Source organism: Siphateles boraxobius, unplaced genomic scaffold (assembly GCF_051911475.1).
Source record: "Siphateles boraxobius isolate OS27281-9 unplaced genomic scaffold, OSU_SipBor_1 13, whole genome shotgun sequence".
Lineage (NCBI taxonomy): Eukaryota > Metazoa > Chordata > Actinopteri > Cypriniformes > Leuciscidae > Siphateles > Siphateles boraxobius.
Genome location: NW_027508733.1, coordinates 20,976,333 through 20,991,019, shown reverse-complemented (window position 1 = coordinate 20,991,019; position 14,687 = coordinate 20,976,333). Strand labels below are relative to the sequence as shown.

At 38.7% G+C, this 14,687-nt stretch overlaps 1 protein-coding gene across 1 annotated transcript; it reads right to left on the bottom strand.

The window, feature by feature from the left end:
- Positions 1–640: 640 nt before the first annotated feature.
- rgmd (RGM domain family, member D) lies at positions 641–13,431 on the bottom strand. Its single transcript, XM_077226447.1, has 5 exons — positions 13,324–13,431; positions 8,027–8,064; positions 7,203–7,351; positions 4,989–5,500; positions 641–2,099 (listed from the first exon to the last, which is right to left on the bottom strand). The coding sequence occupies exons 1-5, from the start codon at positions 13,372–13,374 to the stop codon at positions 1,410–1,412; spliced, it is 1,440 nt and encodes a 479-aa protein (XP_077082562.1). The 5' UTR covers positions 13,375–13,431; the 3' UTR covers positions 641–1,409.
- Between the last annotated feature and the right edge of the window lie 1,256 nt (positions 13,432–14,687).

Sequence of the window (14,687 nt, the reverse complement as noted above, 5' to 3'; positions counted from 1 at the left end):
TTTGCTCAAATAGCAAACGTAGAACTCCACAATAATGTTTTCACAACTTTCAAAAAGAGTTACAAAAATTATAGAGAGAGTTTGAGAACGGCAGTAAGAAAAGAGAAAGATGTCAACTTTACCGTCACTACCAGAGCCGCTGTATTAGAAACACCCGCAGCATTAACTAGTTTTTTGTAATTTGATGCAAAGGTGACATTATACCTAGTATACCTAGTAAACGGTATGTACATACATTTTTTATAAAATGAAAATATCAAAAACTTTACAGGATTCTCACGTCCTCAGTCTGTGAACATGGCCCTCTGGAATACTTGATTCTGATTGGTAATCATTACAAGCAACCTATTTTTTATGCTAGTTTCAAATTACTCTGCAGCCTTTTTCTTCTCATATAACAGAGTAATTTCAACTTGATTACTGCACATTATCACATACATAAATCAAGTGTTCTGATGACATTACCTCAAGTTATCATGGTTGCCAGTAAGACGCTTTAACACTGGTGTAAAGAAATAGTGTTTTTAAGGACAAAAAACCTGAAAAATGTCTGGTTAACCAAACTTTCAACAACATAGCACCCTCTATGGATTGAAAAGCATCCTAAAATTCAGGGAGGAAAAAAAAAAAACATGAGGTAGTCACAACTTTTCTTTTTTAATATGGAAATCAACAGATTACACAATATAGCACATATTAGTTATGTTTTATACAAACTAAAATATCTAACTAGATGAAACTGCTTCAAAACATCACATTTAAAACAACTATACACAGGTGAATGTACACATATAAAACACATATATACACTCTTTCAATATATTATTATATAAAGAATTTGTTTTGTTTTCTCCTTAATAAGCAGAGCAGCTTGAAGAGGTATTTTCTACCGTGACTGTAGCTTTACATGTGGATGTGTGGACCCAGAACCAAAAATATATGGATATAGGTAGCATTTCATGTAGTTGTTGGATCCCGTGTAAATAAGATATTTTCCTATGTCCGAGTAGAAAGTTTGAAGTGCACCTAAACTCGTGTGATTCTGGAAGATGTGGATTATAGGACATATACTACGTGTCTTTTACGATCTTCTATTATCGTCACATCCGTATCATCAGTTTCCACTTTTTAATCTGTGATAACCTAATAGTATGCATATTAGCTGCCTTCATTGTTTCCAGATTCGAGCGCCTTTGTCGATTTCACATTCAGAAAGCCTGTGGCCATCATCCGTTCTGAAGAAATAAAACACTGCATTTTTAAATGGAAATGAGTCCGTTCGGATCAGTCTCTTAACTCTGCAGACAGTTTGAAGTCAGTTTGATTGTTTTTCCAGGAGGGTTTCACGGTTGACGGAACAGTCTGGCTGGTGGGTATCCGTCTTCAAGCTGGCGTCTAGACCAGCTCCTTCAGTTCAACAGCAGCAGAACCACCAGCGCTGTGAAAACTGAAGGTGTAACTATCGTTCCTCTACTATAAATTTGTGGAGTCCTAGGCAAACTTTGTTTCAGAGTGCTGGGCGGAAGTGCCTTAAGGTCCTCCAGGGCGCCATACGCTGCCATGGAGAACTCCGGGTCACCTGTCGTGAGAAGATCGAACACGCACGACTGGAAATAAACATCCTCCACCTGCAGCATCTCTCGACACTTTGTGGTTGCGCGTTCTAACATGTCCACGTGCGCCGAGAGTCCCGGCTGAAGCTCGCCGCCGCCGTCCTCCCCGTACCAGCCGCCCGTGAGTCGCGGGGGACGCAGGCTCTGCTGCCGGTTGAGCACGTGGGCTTTGATGACCTCGCTACGGGGACATCCGTGCAGACACAGCTGCAGGCCGCCGTTCTCCTCCGCCAAGTCCTCAGGCATGCGGATGGCGAACGTCAGGTAGCGGCCCACCTGCCTCACAATGATGGACGTGCCCAGGTAGCGAGCGTGGATCTTCACCTGCCGTATGCCTAGACCTCCGTTACCCTCCACAATCCACAAGCCGTCTCCTTTCCCACCGCTCCGCGTGCCGTCCTGGAACGCTGATGGCAGGTCCTCGGTGGTGGCCTGGTACACCTTCTGCTCGGTGCAGTCGTGATAGGACTTGAAGATGACGGTTATCTGCGGGGAGATTAAACGGGAAACGGTGAGTAATGGCACACGCTGGAAATCAATACATGAAATTGCTTTCAATTGGCTTGAGGATTGTTTCAACATTGTGTTTTTGTGCAGCCTGATTTTGCTTTAAAAACTATGTTGCAACGCGTCTTAAGTTAACCAGGGCTGTTTCTCTCAAAAGCACATTAAGCCTCTAATGATCTCTATGCTCAACTTATCTCACAATGATTTTGAGCAACTCAGCCCTGGTCAGTGGTGTTTTGAAATTATTTATACTGTTATAGTGTTGATTCATTTGCTGAATTAGCTTTTATTTGTGTATTTTCAGTTTTTATGTTGAGTTTTAATAATTTTGTTATCTGCTTTTGAAAATGTATTCGTTTTTATTTGAAAATATTTCTATTTAGCTTTACTTTATATTTCAATTTTAGTTTTAGTACCTTGACTTAAACCTATTTTATTTCAGCTTTATATCAATTAGGCCTAACATAAACCTTTTTTTTTAATCATTTTAGCTTTACTTAAATATAACAACACTGAGCCAAATACGGTCAAATAAATCAAAAGAAGCATCCAAACCAACAGCGACCTCATTGGTCCAAGATCCTCATCCCTTTATTAAACTATATGATACCAATGTATTAAATAGCAAAAATGTTCTGATTGGCTGTGATGGTCTCACATTGTGAAGTGTGGACAGACAAATTATTTCTTATTTTCAGTCTCCATTTATAAAATGGTGAAAAGGCCAAAAATCTAAACTAAATTTGATGAGGAAAATGATGTAAAGTGGAAGAGAAAAATAACCAAAAACATTTTGAATTAAAGCTGAATTAAAAACAATAATCAATCAATTTAAACCTAAAAACAATAGTAATATTTCAAACAAAACAGAAAAATAAAAATGACAAAAGCACATAACAAAATTGCTAAAACTTTTACATAAAAATGTATATACAAAATAGCAGCAAATTCAACATTACCAAAAACTATAGCAGTATATAAATAATAGTAGAATAAAGCTGGAAGAGAGCTTGCAAGAGTGAAGAAGAAGAAAAACAGTTGTCGCCACATGATGGCAGTAGAGGAAAAGAGAAAACCCCAGACAGTCTCTAATGTAAAAATCAGTGATTAATCAATGGAATATCCAACTGCACAATTTTAGAAAACTCGGTTCAGGTCATGGAGCTGTAAACCATCAAAATGTCAAAAAGATTTAGCCTAGTCATGATTAGTCCAAGTATGTCCACTACATTTATGGCTAAAGAAATAGCACTGATGTAACTCAATGAATAAAAATGAGTTGTGTCGATTTAGAGGCCTAGGAGCTCTTCTTGGGCCAAATGAGAAATGAATGAGAATCCTTAAACAATTATTATTGTCATAAACACTTTAAAAATCATTCATGATTTCAACAAAGTGACAAGTTTTATGTGCCCTGGTATTATATTACTTAATGAAATACACAGACATTGTCATTCCCATATTACCGTAATACTTATGGCGCTTTTCCACTGGATGGTACGGCTCGGTACGGCTCAGTACAGTTCGGCTCGGCGCGGCACGGTTCGGCTCGCTTCGCTATTCCACTGCGTGGTACGACTCGGCGCGGCGCGGCATGGCTCGGTTCGCTTTAGCTCGGTTGCTTTTCCACTGTAGTTGGTACCGCTTCAAAGTGGGTGGGATTATGACTGATCGTTATAGTTTCGGCAACCAACAAGAGGAACGTCTGCGCTTCTCGTCCACTGACCACGATTCAGCCATTTCTTTTTTGGAAGTTTCTTTTCTTCAGGCAAGTCAAGCAAGTAGTTTTAAAACAGGTGCTACAGCGGTGGCTGTTACTGGCTATTTAAATCCAGCGGGTTTGATGTCTCGCAAATACAATGACGCTGGTAGTGACGATTCTGTCTGTCCGACCAATCAGTGATCTACAGTGCTTCCACGTCACATTTTAGTATCGGTAAGGTACGCTTGGAACCTCAACAGAGGTGGTACCATTTAAAGCGAGCCGTACCGTACCGTACCATGCAGTGGAAAAGCGCAATAAGTGAGCCGTGCCGAGCCGTGCCGTACTGTACGATGCAGTGGAAAAGCACCAAAGCGTGCTGTACCAAACCGAACCGTACCGTACCATGCAGTGGAAAAGCGCCATTAGTGTCTGTTAACCTTCCAGGAACTAACTGACCGTAACTGGAGGCTGAATAATTTATTTCCATTCCTTCTTTTTGTGGCTCCCCCCACTCTTTGTGAAACAGCTGGGGGATTCTATTATAGTCTTTTGGTCCTGCATAGTCGCCACGGCTCAACAGTCTAACTCCCCGTCCCTTAATAGAAGAGAGGGAAAAATATCCCCCTGATGACATCATATTTTGGGCTGACTGTCTCTCTCAAGCTTTTAGTTTGAACTATTTCTTTGGACCGTGCAATAACATTGTCCCCTTAAGTTACATTTATTTGGTTATCTATATCTGTAATTCTATAATATAAACTAGCCTGATATAATTTGGCGTACACATTTATACAGTATTAAAGAAAAAGTTCAGTTTCCTTGTGATTTCTAAAGCTTTGCGACTTCTGTGGAAGAAGATATTTTGAAAAAAAGTCTGTTTTTGTCTTTACAGTGAAAGTCAATGGGGTCCAAATGTAGGTTTTTGGACCCCATTGACTTTCATTGTATGGACACAAAGATGAAAAATTCTTCAAAATATCTTTTGTGTTCTGCAGAAGAGGTTTACAACAACATGAGGGTTGGGGGATAATGACCATTTTCTTTTGTTTTTCACATTTTTATCACTTGCACTGATGGCAAGGTTTCAAAACTTTAACCCATTCTCATAAAACAATGAGTTTCAGACTCTGCTTCTGAACAGGAAGGCTGTTTATACAACTAACCTTGTTGGTTGCTGTAGCACTGGAGCCTTCAACCACCGGTACGTTTGTGACTTGAACTGAAAGGTATCGGTTGTGGATGAGCGGCCAGGCTCCCTCAACCCTACATGTCTGGAACTCATCTCGAAAAGTCCGCAAGTGAGGATCCCCGAATAATCCACAATGTCCGTACTTTTTCTGTTGGGCCGCGGGTCCTGAGGCGAGCACCCTGCTTTCATAGTTGCAGATGTCCACCACTGGTGGCTTGGAAGTGCTGGGTGCTTTAGCCGATGACGTTGGGCCATCGCTTGAGCAGTTGTGCTGAGCAAAGAGCTCTTTAATACGGAATACAGCAGAGTGGTACACCAAGTCCCCCCTACAACCACGAGCCGTGCGACGCGTACACAACGAGTAGGCCCTCAGAGCGATGCAGTAGTCCACATCTGGAAGCACCTCCTCTTGCAAGCCACCGGAGGGTGAGAATGAGGCCACGTACTCTGCATTACAGCGCTGAATTCGACATGTTTGGCAGAACACTGTTGAGAATCAGGAGGAATTAGGCATTAATGAGACACATTTAAAACTGAGAGAAGCATTATTTGATGGTTGGTTGGTGATTGAGATATACATAATTAAAGTTCTTAGGCTTGGCAATCTATGCACTGAACCTCTTTAACAGCTACACATCTGCTGTATTTTGTCATTCTGACACTCGCACGCGAGGCAACCAATGAACTACAAGCTGGCGATTGCTATTCCAAACCAAGGAAACATTCCTTGTCTGGAATGCTTTATGGTTATGGTCTAACAAAGGTGTGAAACTGCTTAATTTCATATGATGACTTTTAAATGCTTTGAATGGAGGCCCAACAATAACAAATGAGATGGAATTTCAGTGGCATAAGTAAAAATATGAATAACTCCCATTACTAAGCCACAGTAATTGTATTCTACAGGGTTTCCACACCTTTTGACCAATGAATTTCCTTGACTTTAGAGTATTGTGCGAGTAATGTTCATTTTAATACCAAATACTGTTTATTTTCTACATTAATCATCATCCACGCAACTACAACTCTGTGGAAATTAATGCAAAATGTAGGCTATGTGATAAGATATGAAAATCTGTGAGACAGAGCATTAGTCTGTGATGTCCATGTACATGTTCCTGCTAGTCAGCTAGTCTAGGTGTAAGTGCATTGCTCATGGTAAAACATAAAATAGTGGTCTTTCTCTCAGGATGTCTTCAGCATAGCGACAAAAAACATTAATAGTTCGATATACACTTCCTCAGATTGTATGCATATTTTGTGTATTCGTGGGCCATCATACAGAGTCAGACTTGTAAACAATTCCTAAACCCTTTAAATCATGAGGTGTTTTATCCTACTTAGACAAAGTTGTATTTCAGTCTAAGATTTTACACATTTACATATACGTTAAATACTATTAAAAAGTAATAATAAATAAATTAAAGAATTAAGTATTCATGTTTTATTAATGTAGTCTAATGACTATTTATCTAACAATAACAAAAGAATAATCTGTAGATTTAAGTCACTTGCGGACGTTAAAAAAAATGTCGACCTAAACAAAAAAAACATCCTGCGCGTGCTTTTCAGAGAGGCGTAACGTTAGGCGGTTAAAACGCGCTCGTAACGTAAGGCGTAAATAACCCATATTTGCTGTTCAAGTTCACAAATAGATTTTTCCTTACTCGTTAAATCTCACTTTCATCGCCAACAGTCGTGGGCTGTCGAAATAAACAGCTTTAAAAACGACACGGCGAGAAGCTAGCCAGGTTAGCCAAAGTTTTTCCAAACTAATACAACATCTAACGTTAACTAACGTTAAATTCTGCAATGCGCGTAAATACCAGTAAATTGTGAAGATTCACGTCGGTCATCTTTTCAAAAGGCAAGTAACGTTATAACATTTGGTTCTCACTGCCAATATTTAAAATAATACACTGGGTTTACATCTTTTCACAAACACGGCGCTGATTTGCTAGCGAGTTAGCAGCACAACTTTGGCCTAGAGAAGAACTAAATGCCTATTAAATAACGTTAAGTTAGGTCATTCACATGAGCGATGGTCGATTGCATCAAGTAGTGCGTTTAAAGTTTCAAAATAAATGTTGGTGGTTCTGATTAAACGACCGTTTATTTTTTCCCCATCATCGCTCTCTCCGTTATGTGTGCATGCAAAATAAGAGCGCAAAAGAAAACAACGATTTACCTGGTCGGAGTAACAGGCACATAGAAACCACTAAAAGACAAATCCAGTCCCAAAGCTGCCGCTTAGCCAGGTTGAGAGTGCCGCTTCTCCCCATGCCAATCCATTCAGTTTGATTGCAGTTCTCCAACTGCTGCTCATCGGCGTTGAGGCTGCGAAAAAATCACACAACTTTTTCATTCCCTTCCCCAGCCACTGTCATTCAAAGGGAAAGTGCTGAAAAGCATCGCATGGGAGGAGCTTCTAGTCGCCAGCCCTCACCATGAATGCTGACAAGTGCTCAGTCACGTCTTTATATGAGTTATGCAGCAGTGCAAAATATGCACATCAAAGAATCAACGATTTTGTCTATGAGAGAAAATGTAATTTTAGGTTGTACAACAGTACAAGTCTCGTTTTTTTAATATACAGTCATTTGGTACATGTCATGCCTGGTATAAAGTTGTTTTTTAGTCAAATCAGAGTAAATTTAGACTAATACTTAATTTTTATTTGTAGAAAATGCCTTTTTCGCAGATACATGAACTTATAAAGAATTAAACATTCCATAACAGGCATGGGAATACACCACAAGAGCATGTCTTTGGACAGCTGAAAGTCTACAAAGCTTATTCTGATCTATGTAATAAGCAGTGAAAGATTGAAGAAATGAAAATAGCTTAGCCTAGCCTGAGGGTTCAGTTTCATGATGCTGATCCTACATTATCCAGTGTAATATGGTTTGTTGAACTATTTGAGCTGGTTTACAGTTTGATCATGTTTGCTGTTAGTGCTTTGAGATATGAGGTTACATTGTTATTATGGAAACAAAACAATATATTGCTTACCGTTTTAAATGGTTTTGAGGATCCATTGAAACTGTACCCTTGGAGCAAACACAAAATGTATACATTAATTTTGATATTATAGCTCATTTTTTATATATGTGTATATAAATATTTGAGCCGCATGAATCTCAATTTCTTTTGTTTTAAAATGATCAATTACAATCCCACAATTCTAAATAGACAACACAACAAATTAATGTGTAATTTATTACAGGTTTGACTAAATGTGCTGCAGTCTATTAAAAAAATATTTACTTAATTTGTATTATTATTTTATTTTTTTAATGAATGAATGATTCAATGACTCACTCCCAAAGATTTCACTTGTTTCTTTACTGGATGAATCAGCATTTTTTAACAAATCTCTTGAATGAATGATTCACTTTGAATGTTTGTAACACAGAAATAACGATACTTGGTGGTTGAAAAGACTGTGAAGCTGTTTCATACCTATACATGACAACTGCTCTCTCTGGATCAGCAGAAGCAGCAGCGCCGACACATATTTGAAAGTTAGCTGTGATCACTTCAAAGTCTTAATAGACAGCCAAATCATTTTCAATTAGGAATAAGATTGCGATCTTTTAACGAATAATCGTGCAGCTCTAGTATACATACAAATATACTTCCAAATATATTTAAAATATATAATAAAATACATTGAGATTATATTATTAAATTCTAGTATCTTCACAGGTTGGTTGTATCACTTGAAGTCTGACTGCATTTCATTCTCCCTTACAGCAATATGTGCATAGGCAATGGTCCTAGTAATTACTAAACGGTAATAATTACTAAATACTACTTTTGGAGAACTGACTGCCCCATGAAGTCATTCCTGTCTCAGGCCTATAGTGGTCTTGATACTACAGAGGCATCATTTAGAATCTGACCACTAAAGCAAATACCTCATTCACTCAGGTGGATGGATCAGTGAGCCCCTTACAAGCACCTCAAGCCAGTAGACGACCTGACAAGGCTGATGGGCGGAGAAAGGGTTCTTTCTTTCCACCACATTTGTGAGCATATTACATTGCATGACCCAGCGAATATACATATTCCTCTGGTTGAAACAAGAAAGGAGCGAGTCAATTACAGAGATGAATCAAGTATAAAAAAAAGAAAAGAAAGAAAAATGAGGAAGAGAAAAGAAAGGAACGGAAAAGAAGGGATAAGCCAGTACATTTCTCCTGACACTGACTCACTTGTTCTTATACAATAGTGGAATGAGGTCAGTCTGGTAAAATTAGCCATCCGCTTCATGGCAGGACTGAATGCCAGGCCAGTGAGAGGGGACGGAGAGTCTCCATTTGAGAAACCAGAGAAATAAAGAGACTACATTTTTTGACAGAGAGTGAGATGAAGTAGTGGGAGGAGAGGAGAGGGTAATTTGCTAAAAGCCCAAACTCCTACTTAGCGTAAGTTAAGAAAAATAAGTGAAATAAAACGAGACAAGCACCTCAAGCCAGAAGACTTACATTAGACCAAGTAAGAGGCCAAAAAAAAAAAAATTGGAATTGAATACTGATTCTTTTCCAACAGGTTTCCCAAAGACTCCCGTCATCTGTCATTGGCTGAAAAAAACAGCCCAAACTCACACGATTGGTTGAGCTTCTGTTGCTGTTGTCGGGCTGCTTGGGATAGTTGGGATTTTAAAACAAACATAGCATTGTTTTCACTATACCACAGAGCCGGTGTTTACACTCTTCAAGGGACTTACAAACTTAGAGTTGTCTCTGCATATTAAGTTGGCGAACAATTTTAACAGAGAAAAAATTGCACACGTCAGCTTTAAGAAAACAATTGCCTGAAGTTTTATTCATCTATAAATTTGAAGGTGGACTTAAGAGTGAGAGACAGAGATGCAGGGACGTGACGGAAGGAGAGTAGGAGAGGGAAGAAAAAGAAAGAGGCATTGGGTTTCCACTGACTGTATGTCTGGGCAGCTCCATATGGTCCTCATTAAGGTGCTCACTCTGTGGGAGCAGCTCCACACCGCGCTGCTTGTTTTTCTTATTAGGCCCATCACATTTTGGTATGGAGGTCACTGGAATATTGGGCCACTGACAGGTCCTGCCCAGTGGTTCTCAACCAGAATTGTTATCATTAACTAAGACTAGATTATATTATTTTATGTATGGCCAAAATATCAAAAGGTTTGACTGGACACAGCTCCGGAAGCCTCTTAAAAATATGAATGCATGACGATGCAGTTTGTTGCACTTTACATTTTTCCGCAGCTGTCCAAAACATGTACTCTATGTGAACCACCAGTTGAAAGAGGAGTCTAGTGTCCTTCAACTGTGCAACTGTGAGAAATGAGGACTAAAAATGTGTTTACCCACACTGTTAGGCTAAAATTAAACTTTTCTCAGTAGTGCATTTGAGTCACAGAGGAGAGATTTGCTTCACTGGTGACTGAGTCTCAGGGCAATTACCATAGATAACAGGGACAGAAGTGTGTGCCTGTAAGAGGCTGCCACTGATACCATCTCTGCTCAAGGATCCCACTTAACTGACTTGATTGATGCCCAACTGAGCCCTAGGGGGTCCGGAAAGATAAGTTCTATGTGGGCCCTTAGTGGATTGCTTTCTACCTGAGAGTTGTTGTGTATTAATTTGTAATGATTGAGGTTCATTTAATTGCATTGGAAAAGTAGTTGCATTTGAAAAGAGTTTCTGTGCACTGACATTGTTGGGTTTTGACAGACTGAAAATAGTAAGCATTTACACTTAAATTTAGGTACTACACTGTCTGCTTAAACACCAAATCCTTTTTTTTTCCTCACTCCCCCTTAAAGCTGTTTCCTTCTGCTCAAGAGATGCTGTTGACATAGTGTCAAGCTCAGTTCTTTTTAAAAAGATAAACACACAAGTAACCTTAGAGTCAGGGTCATAAGGTCTTCTCAGTTTGGTGAAGAAAGATAGAGGATGTAAACAAAGGCAGAATGTGGAGAAGCTTTAGATCTCGTCTCTAAGAAAGGCTAAGCTTAAGCAAAGGCAATCTGTGGGATCAACACTGAGCTGCTCCCATCCATACCTGACAATAGGTGAATCCAAAAGACTTTGTTGTTGAACTTTAGGTGTCTGATTAACAGCCACATACATTCAACATAAAACATTTCAAGGTAACTCCACTCAAGATGTTTTATCTAACTCAAACAAGTTTTGGTTATAAGTTTAAGCAACTTACTGTGGTCTGATATGTGTCCTGTGTAGAGAATTGTTGATGGTATAGATTGTAAGGTCTCTTTGTTTAAGGAAGAACTCTTTTTATCCATAAAGTGGAATCAGTGGGGTCCGAAACAATATATTAAATATTAAATATATATTTTTGTGTACCAAAGAAGAAAGAAGGCCATACTGGTTTGGAACAACATTTTTGGTTGAGTTCCTTATTCCATATGGTCTAAAATTTTACTACATTGATTTTCTTAAACTCAAGTTTTCTACATTTGTTCAATCGAACTTTGATTAAAAAAAAGTACACTGTAAAACTTTATAAGATTAAGTTGTGACAACATATATTCTTACATTACTTTAACTCATTAAAGTAAGTTAAGCAATTTTCAGCTTTTATACAAGTTTATTTACGACAATTCAAATGTAATTTAAGTTGAAATGACTTAAACATCCAAGTTGATTGTACTTAAAAAATGTAGGGCAGCAACTTTTTTTTACAGTGAATGTTTACATGCACTAATTTTTGTTAATGTATTTGATGCAGTTTGAAAATGACTCTTAAGAGGTGCATATAATCTTTTCAAACATTTTCGCTGAAGTACACTGCACAATAACTGATGCGAGAAGGGAAGAATGCAAGTGGGAAGCAATGAAAACTCTTAAAGTTCTCTCGCTCGCACTCTCTCTCCCTCCCACAACAGCACCTGCTCAGGCTCTCGTTTCAAACATCTCAGCTGTGGGAGCATTCTATGACCAAATAAATCCGTGGAATCAAACGTGACTCCCACTCCCAGACCTTCAAGTCCAGCCCGAGCTCAAGCCATGGGAACACAATACATTCGATAGAGCGGTATTCATCTTTTGAGAATTATGGCCTCTGCTGATGATTTTTCAATTGCCTAGAGTACTGAAGTTTACCTCTACCAAACTCATCTCAGTGGATGGCAGCTGTGCAACTCCTCCAGTAAAGTTTAAGAAAGAACAAACTAATCTTTAACGAACAGCTCAATATTCGAAATCTGCATGACTTATTTTCAAGTTTCAAAAAGTGGTACACACTACAACTTGAGCTATATATTGCAAATCTTCTATTGTCATATAGTAGATTTGCACAAGAAACAGGCTAAAATTGGATAATCGTCTCCCCCATTGGACTATTTACCTTTAACAGCCAAATAATTTAGTCAGTTAGGTGAATTCAAGAAACGAATCAGTCCCATTTGTAAACAAATCATTTCAACCAGTTTTGTAAACTGATTTATTGAAAAGATCCGACTCAAAAGAACAAACAGACATTGCTTCTACACATAAAGCTATTGCATGACTTCAGAACACCTTTAGTGCACACACATCATATGGACTACCTTTAATTATGTTAGTGGTGATTTATTTAATTTTTTTGGTATTTTGAAGCTTGACTGCACCAGTCCTCATTCACTTTCATTATATTGAAAAGAGCGATGTTCTCAATTTTTTAAAGAATATTTTCACGTTCCACAGATTTGTAACAACATGACGTGAGTAAAAAATATTTAAAATTATTTAAAGTAAATTTAAAATTCAACATTTATTTTATTTAAAACAATATATTAAAATATTAAATATTAGACAGATAAAGATTTCTTTACATTTCATTACTATTCCTTGTGTAAAGAAGACAATCCACAAATAATTTCACATTACTCATCACAAATCATTAAGGTTATCACAGAAAACAACAGTATACCATTTCTAAAAAAAAAGATTTTTTTTGATGTTGTAATAAGACATAAGAGTCAGTTGTAGGTTGACTTAACTTCTAGTATAAGTTTATTGTCTAAACTCTAAAAAGCAGATGACAGAGATTTTCCGATGCCTGACACTGACATCTTCCATATACTACTCTAAAAAAAATCTAAATCGACTAAACTCTGCATTCAAAGCATTTGTTTTCTGAACTCAACTATACATAATAGGGAAGTTTCAGGCTTAAATTCCTAAAACAGCACCAGGCAAACCAGCTTTACTGTAGTAACAACCAAGGGTTCACTTTAAGGGCCACTAAGTATCGAATGACATGAGTAATGGCATTGCTAGTCCCAAAGCGAATGGTAGAAAGATGAAATGGAACTTACCTCTGATTTTTGTGACTGATGGACATGAGGCATGTATGTGTAAAACACCATTTCACAGAGAGAAGTCTGTTAACCCCTGTTCCCTAGCTGCCTCGACCAGACAACTGTGTCCAGCTTGGCTTGACAAAGGGAGATAGCTGTGAATTAAAGCACATGACAACAGCTGTCTTTTTAAAGAATCGGCACTTTGATTACGGTTGGTTTGTAGTTAAGCAATGTTCGCTAATTCCTACATATCGAGTATGGGCGGGTAGGAAAAAAAGACGAAAAAATCCTGAACACACTAGCACACACACATACACATTTATACACATTCAAAGGATTTGACAACATATGTCGTCTTTGGCCGGCATCCCATATTTTACAATGGTCATTGTAGTCTTACAGCAAATGTATAGGGGCTCCAAAAAGTATTTGGACACTTAAGTCACACCTTAAAATGATTGGCATTTCATTAGATGCAGCAATTAAACTCAAGTGACATCTATCTATCTATCTACAAAAGCTAAACTGCATCACTCAAGGTTTTTGAGCGTGCTAACTTTGTCCAGATTCTTTTCAGTTTTATAAAATCTTTTTTTGCACAAGCAGCTGTTCAAATAGACAGCTGCTCAAGCCATTCATTCAGATGGCAGTGATTACAAATCAGGCCAGTGTTGCCTTTGAGTTGATCCATTGCTATTTCAACAAGTAATCCTCGGTCTCATGCACATGTTCCTTCTCACACAGACACAAGCATTCTTATCCATTGATGAATCCAGGGACCAAATTTGAGGCATGTTATAGCGACAATGCTTTAAGACACGACAAACATATCTACAGACAAAAAGGGGCCTAAACAGCAGCATCATGGCACCGTTGGATTTGAGATGCTGTTGGATGGAGAAGTAGCTGGGAGCTGCGTAATCTCTCGCTCGCTTCACATTTTTTCCGTATCTCTCTGTATGAGAAGAATCCATCCGACCAAAGCCTCTGTGGCGACAGCAAGCGCTTCATGTCAGTCTCCACGCGGGCATGTCTATGCGCATTAACAGATAAACAAACACGTAAAGCGTAACACATGCACATACATCAGCACAAACTTATGCATTCACACACATGTGCCCCCAGCTGTTCCTCGCCCTCACTGCATGCAGCAGGTGTAGGGTGGACCTTGAGGGATGGGGTGGGAGTGGGCACGGATTTTTCGGAGAACAGAATTTCTTTTGTTACAGCTATGCGTCCCACGATGTGACTGGAAATGTGTATCATGTTCGTTCTGCTTTGTGTAGCGCTAGTGCACAGCTGCAGAGCAAAGCGTTCATAACAATTCTAGTTAATGCCTTATATGTCTCTTCTGGCTTGTAAAACCCCTTGGGGTCTGT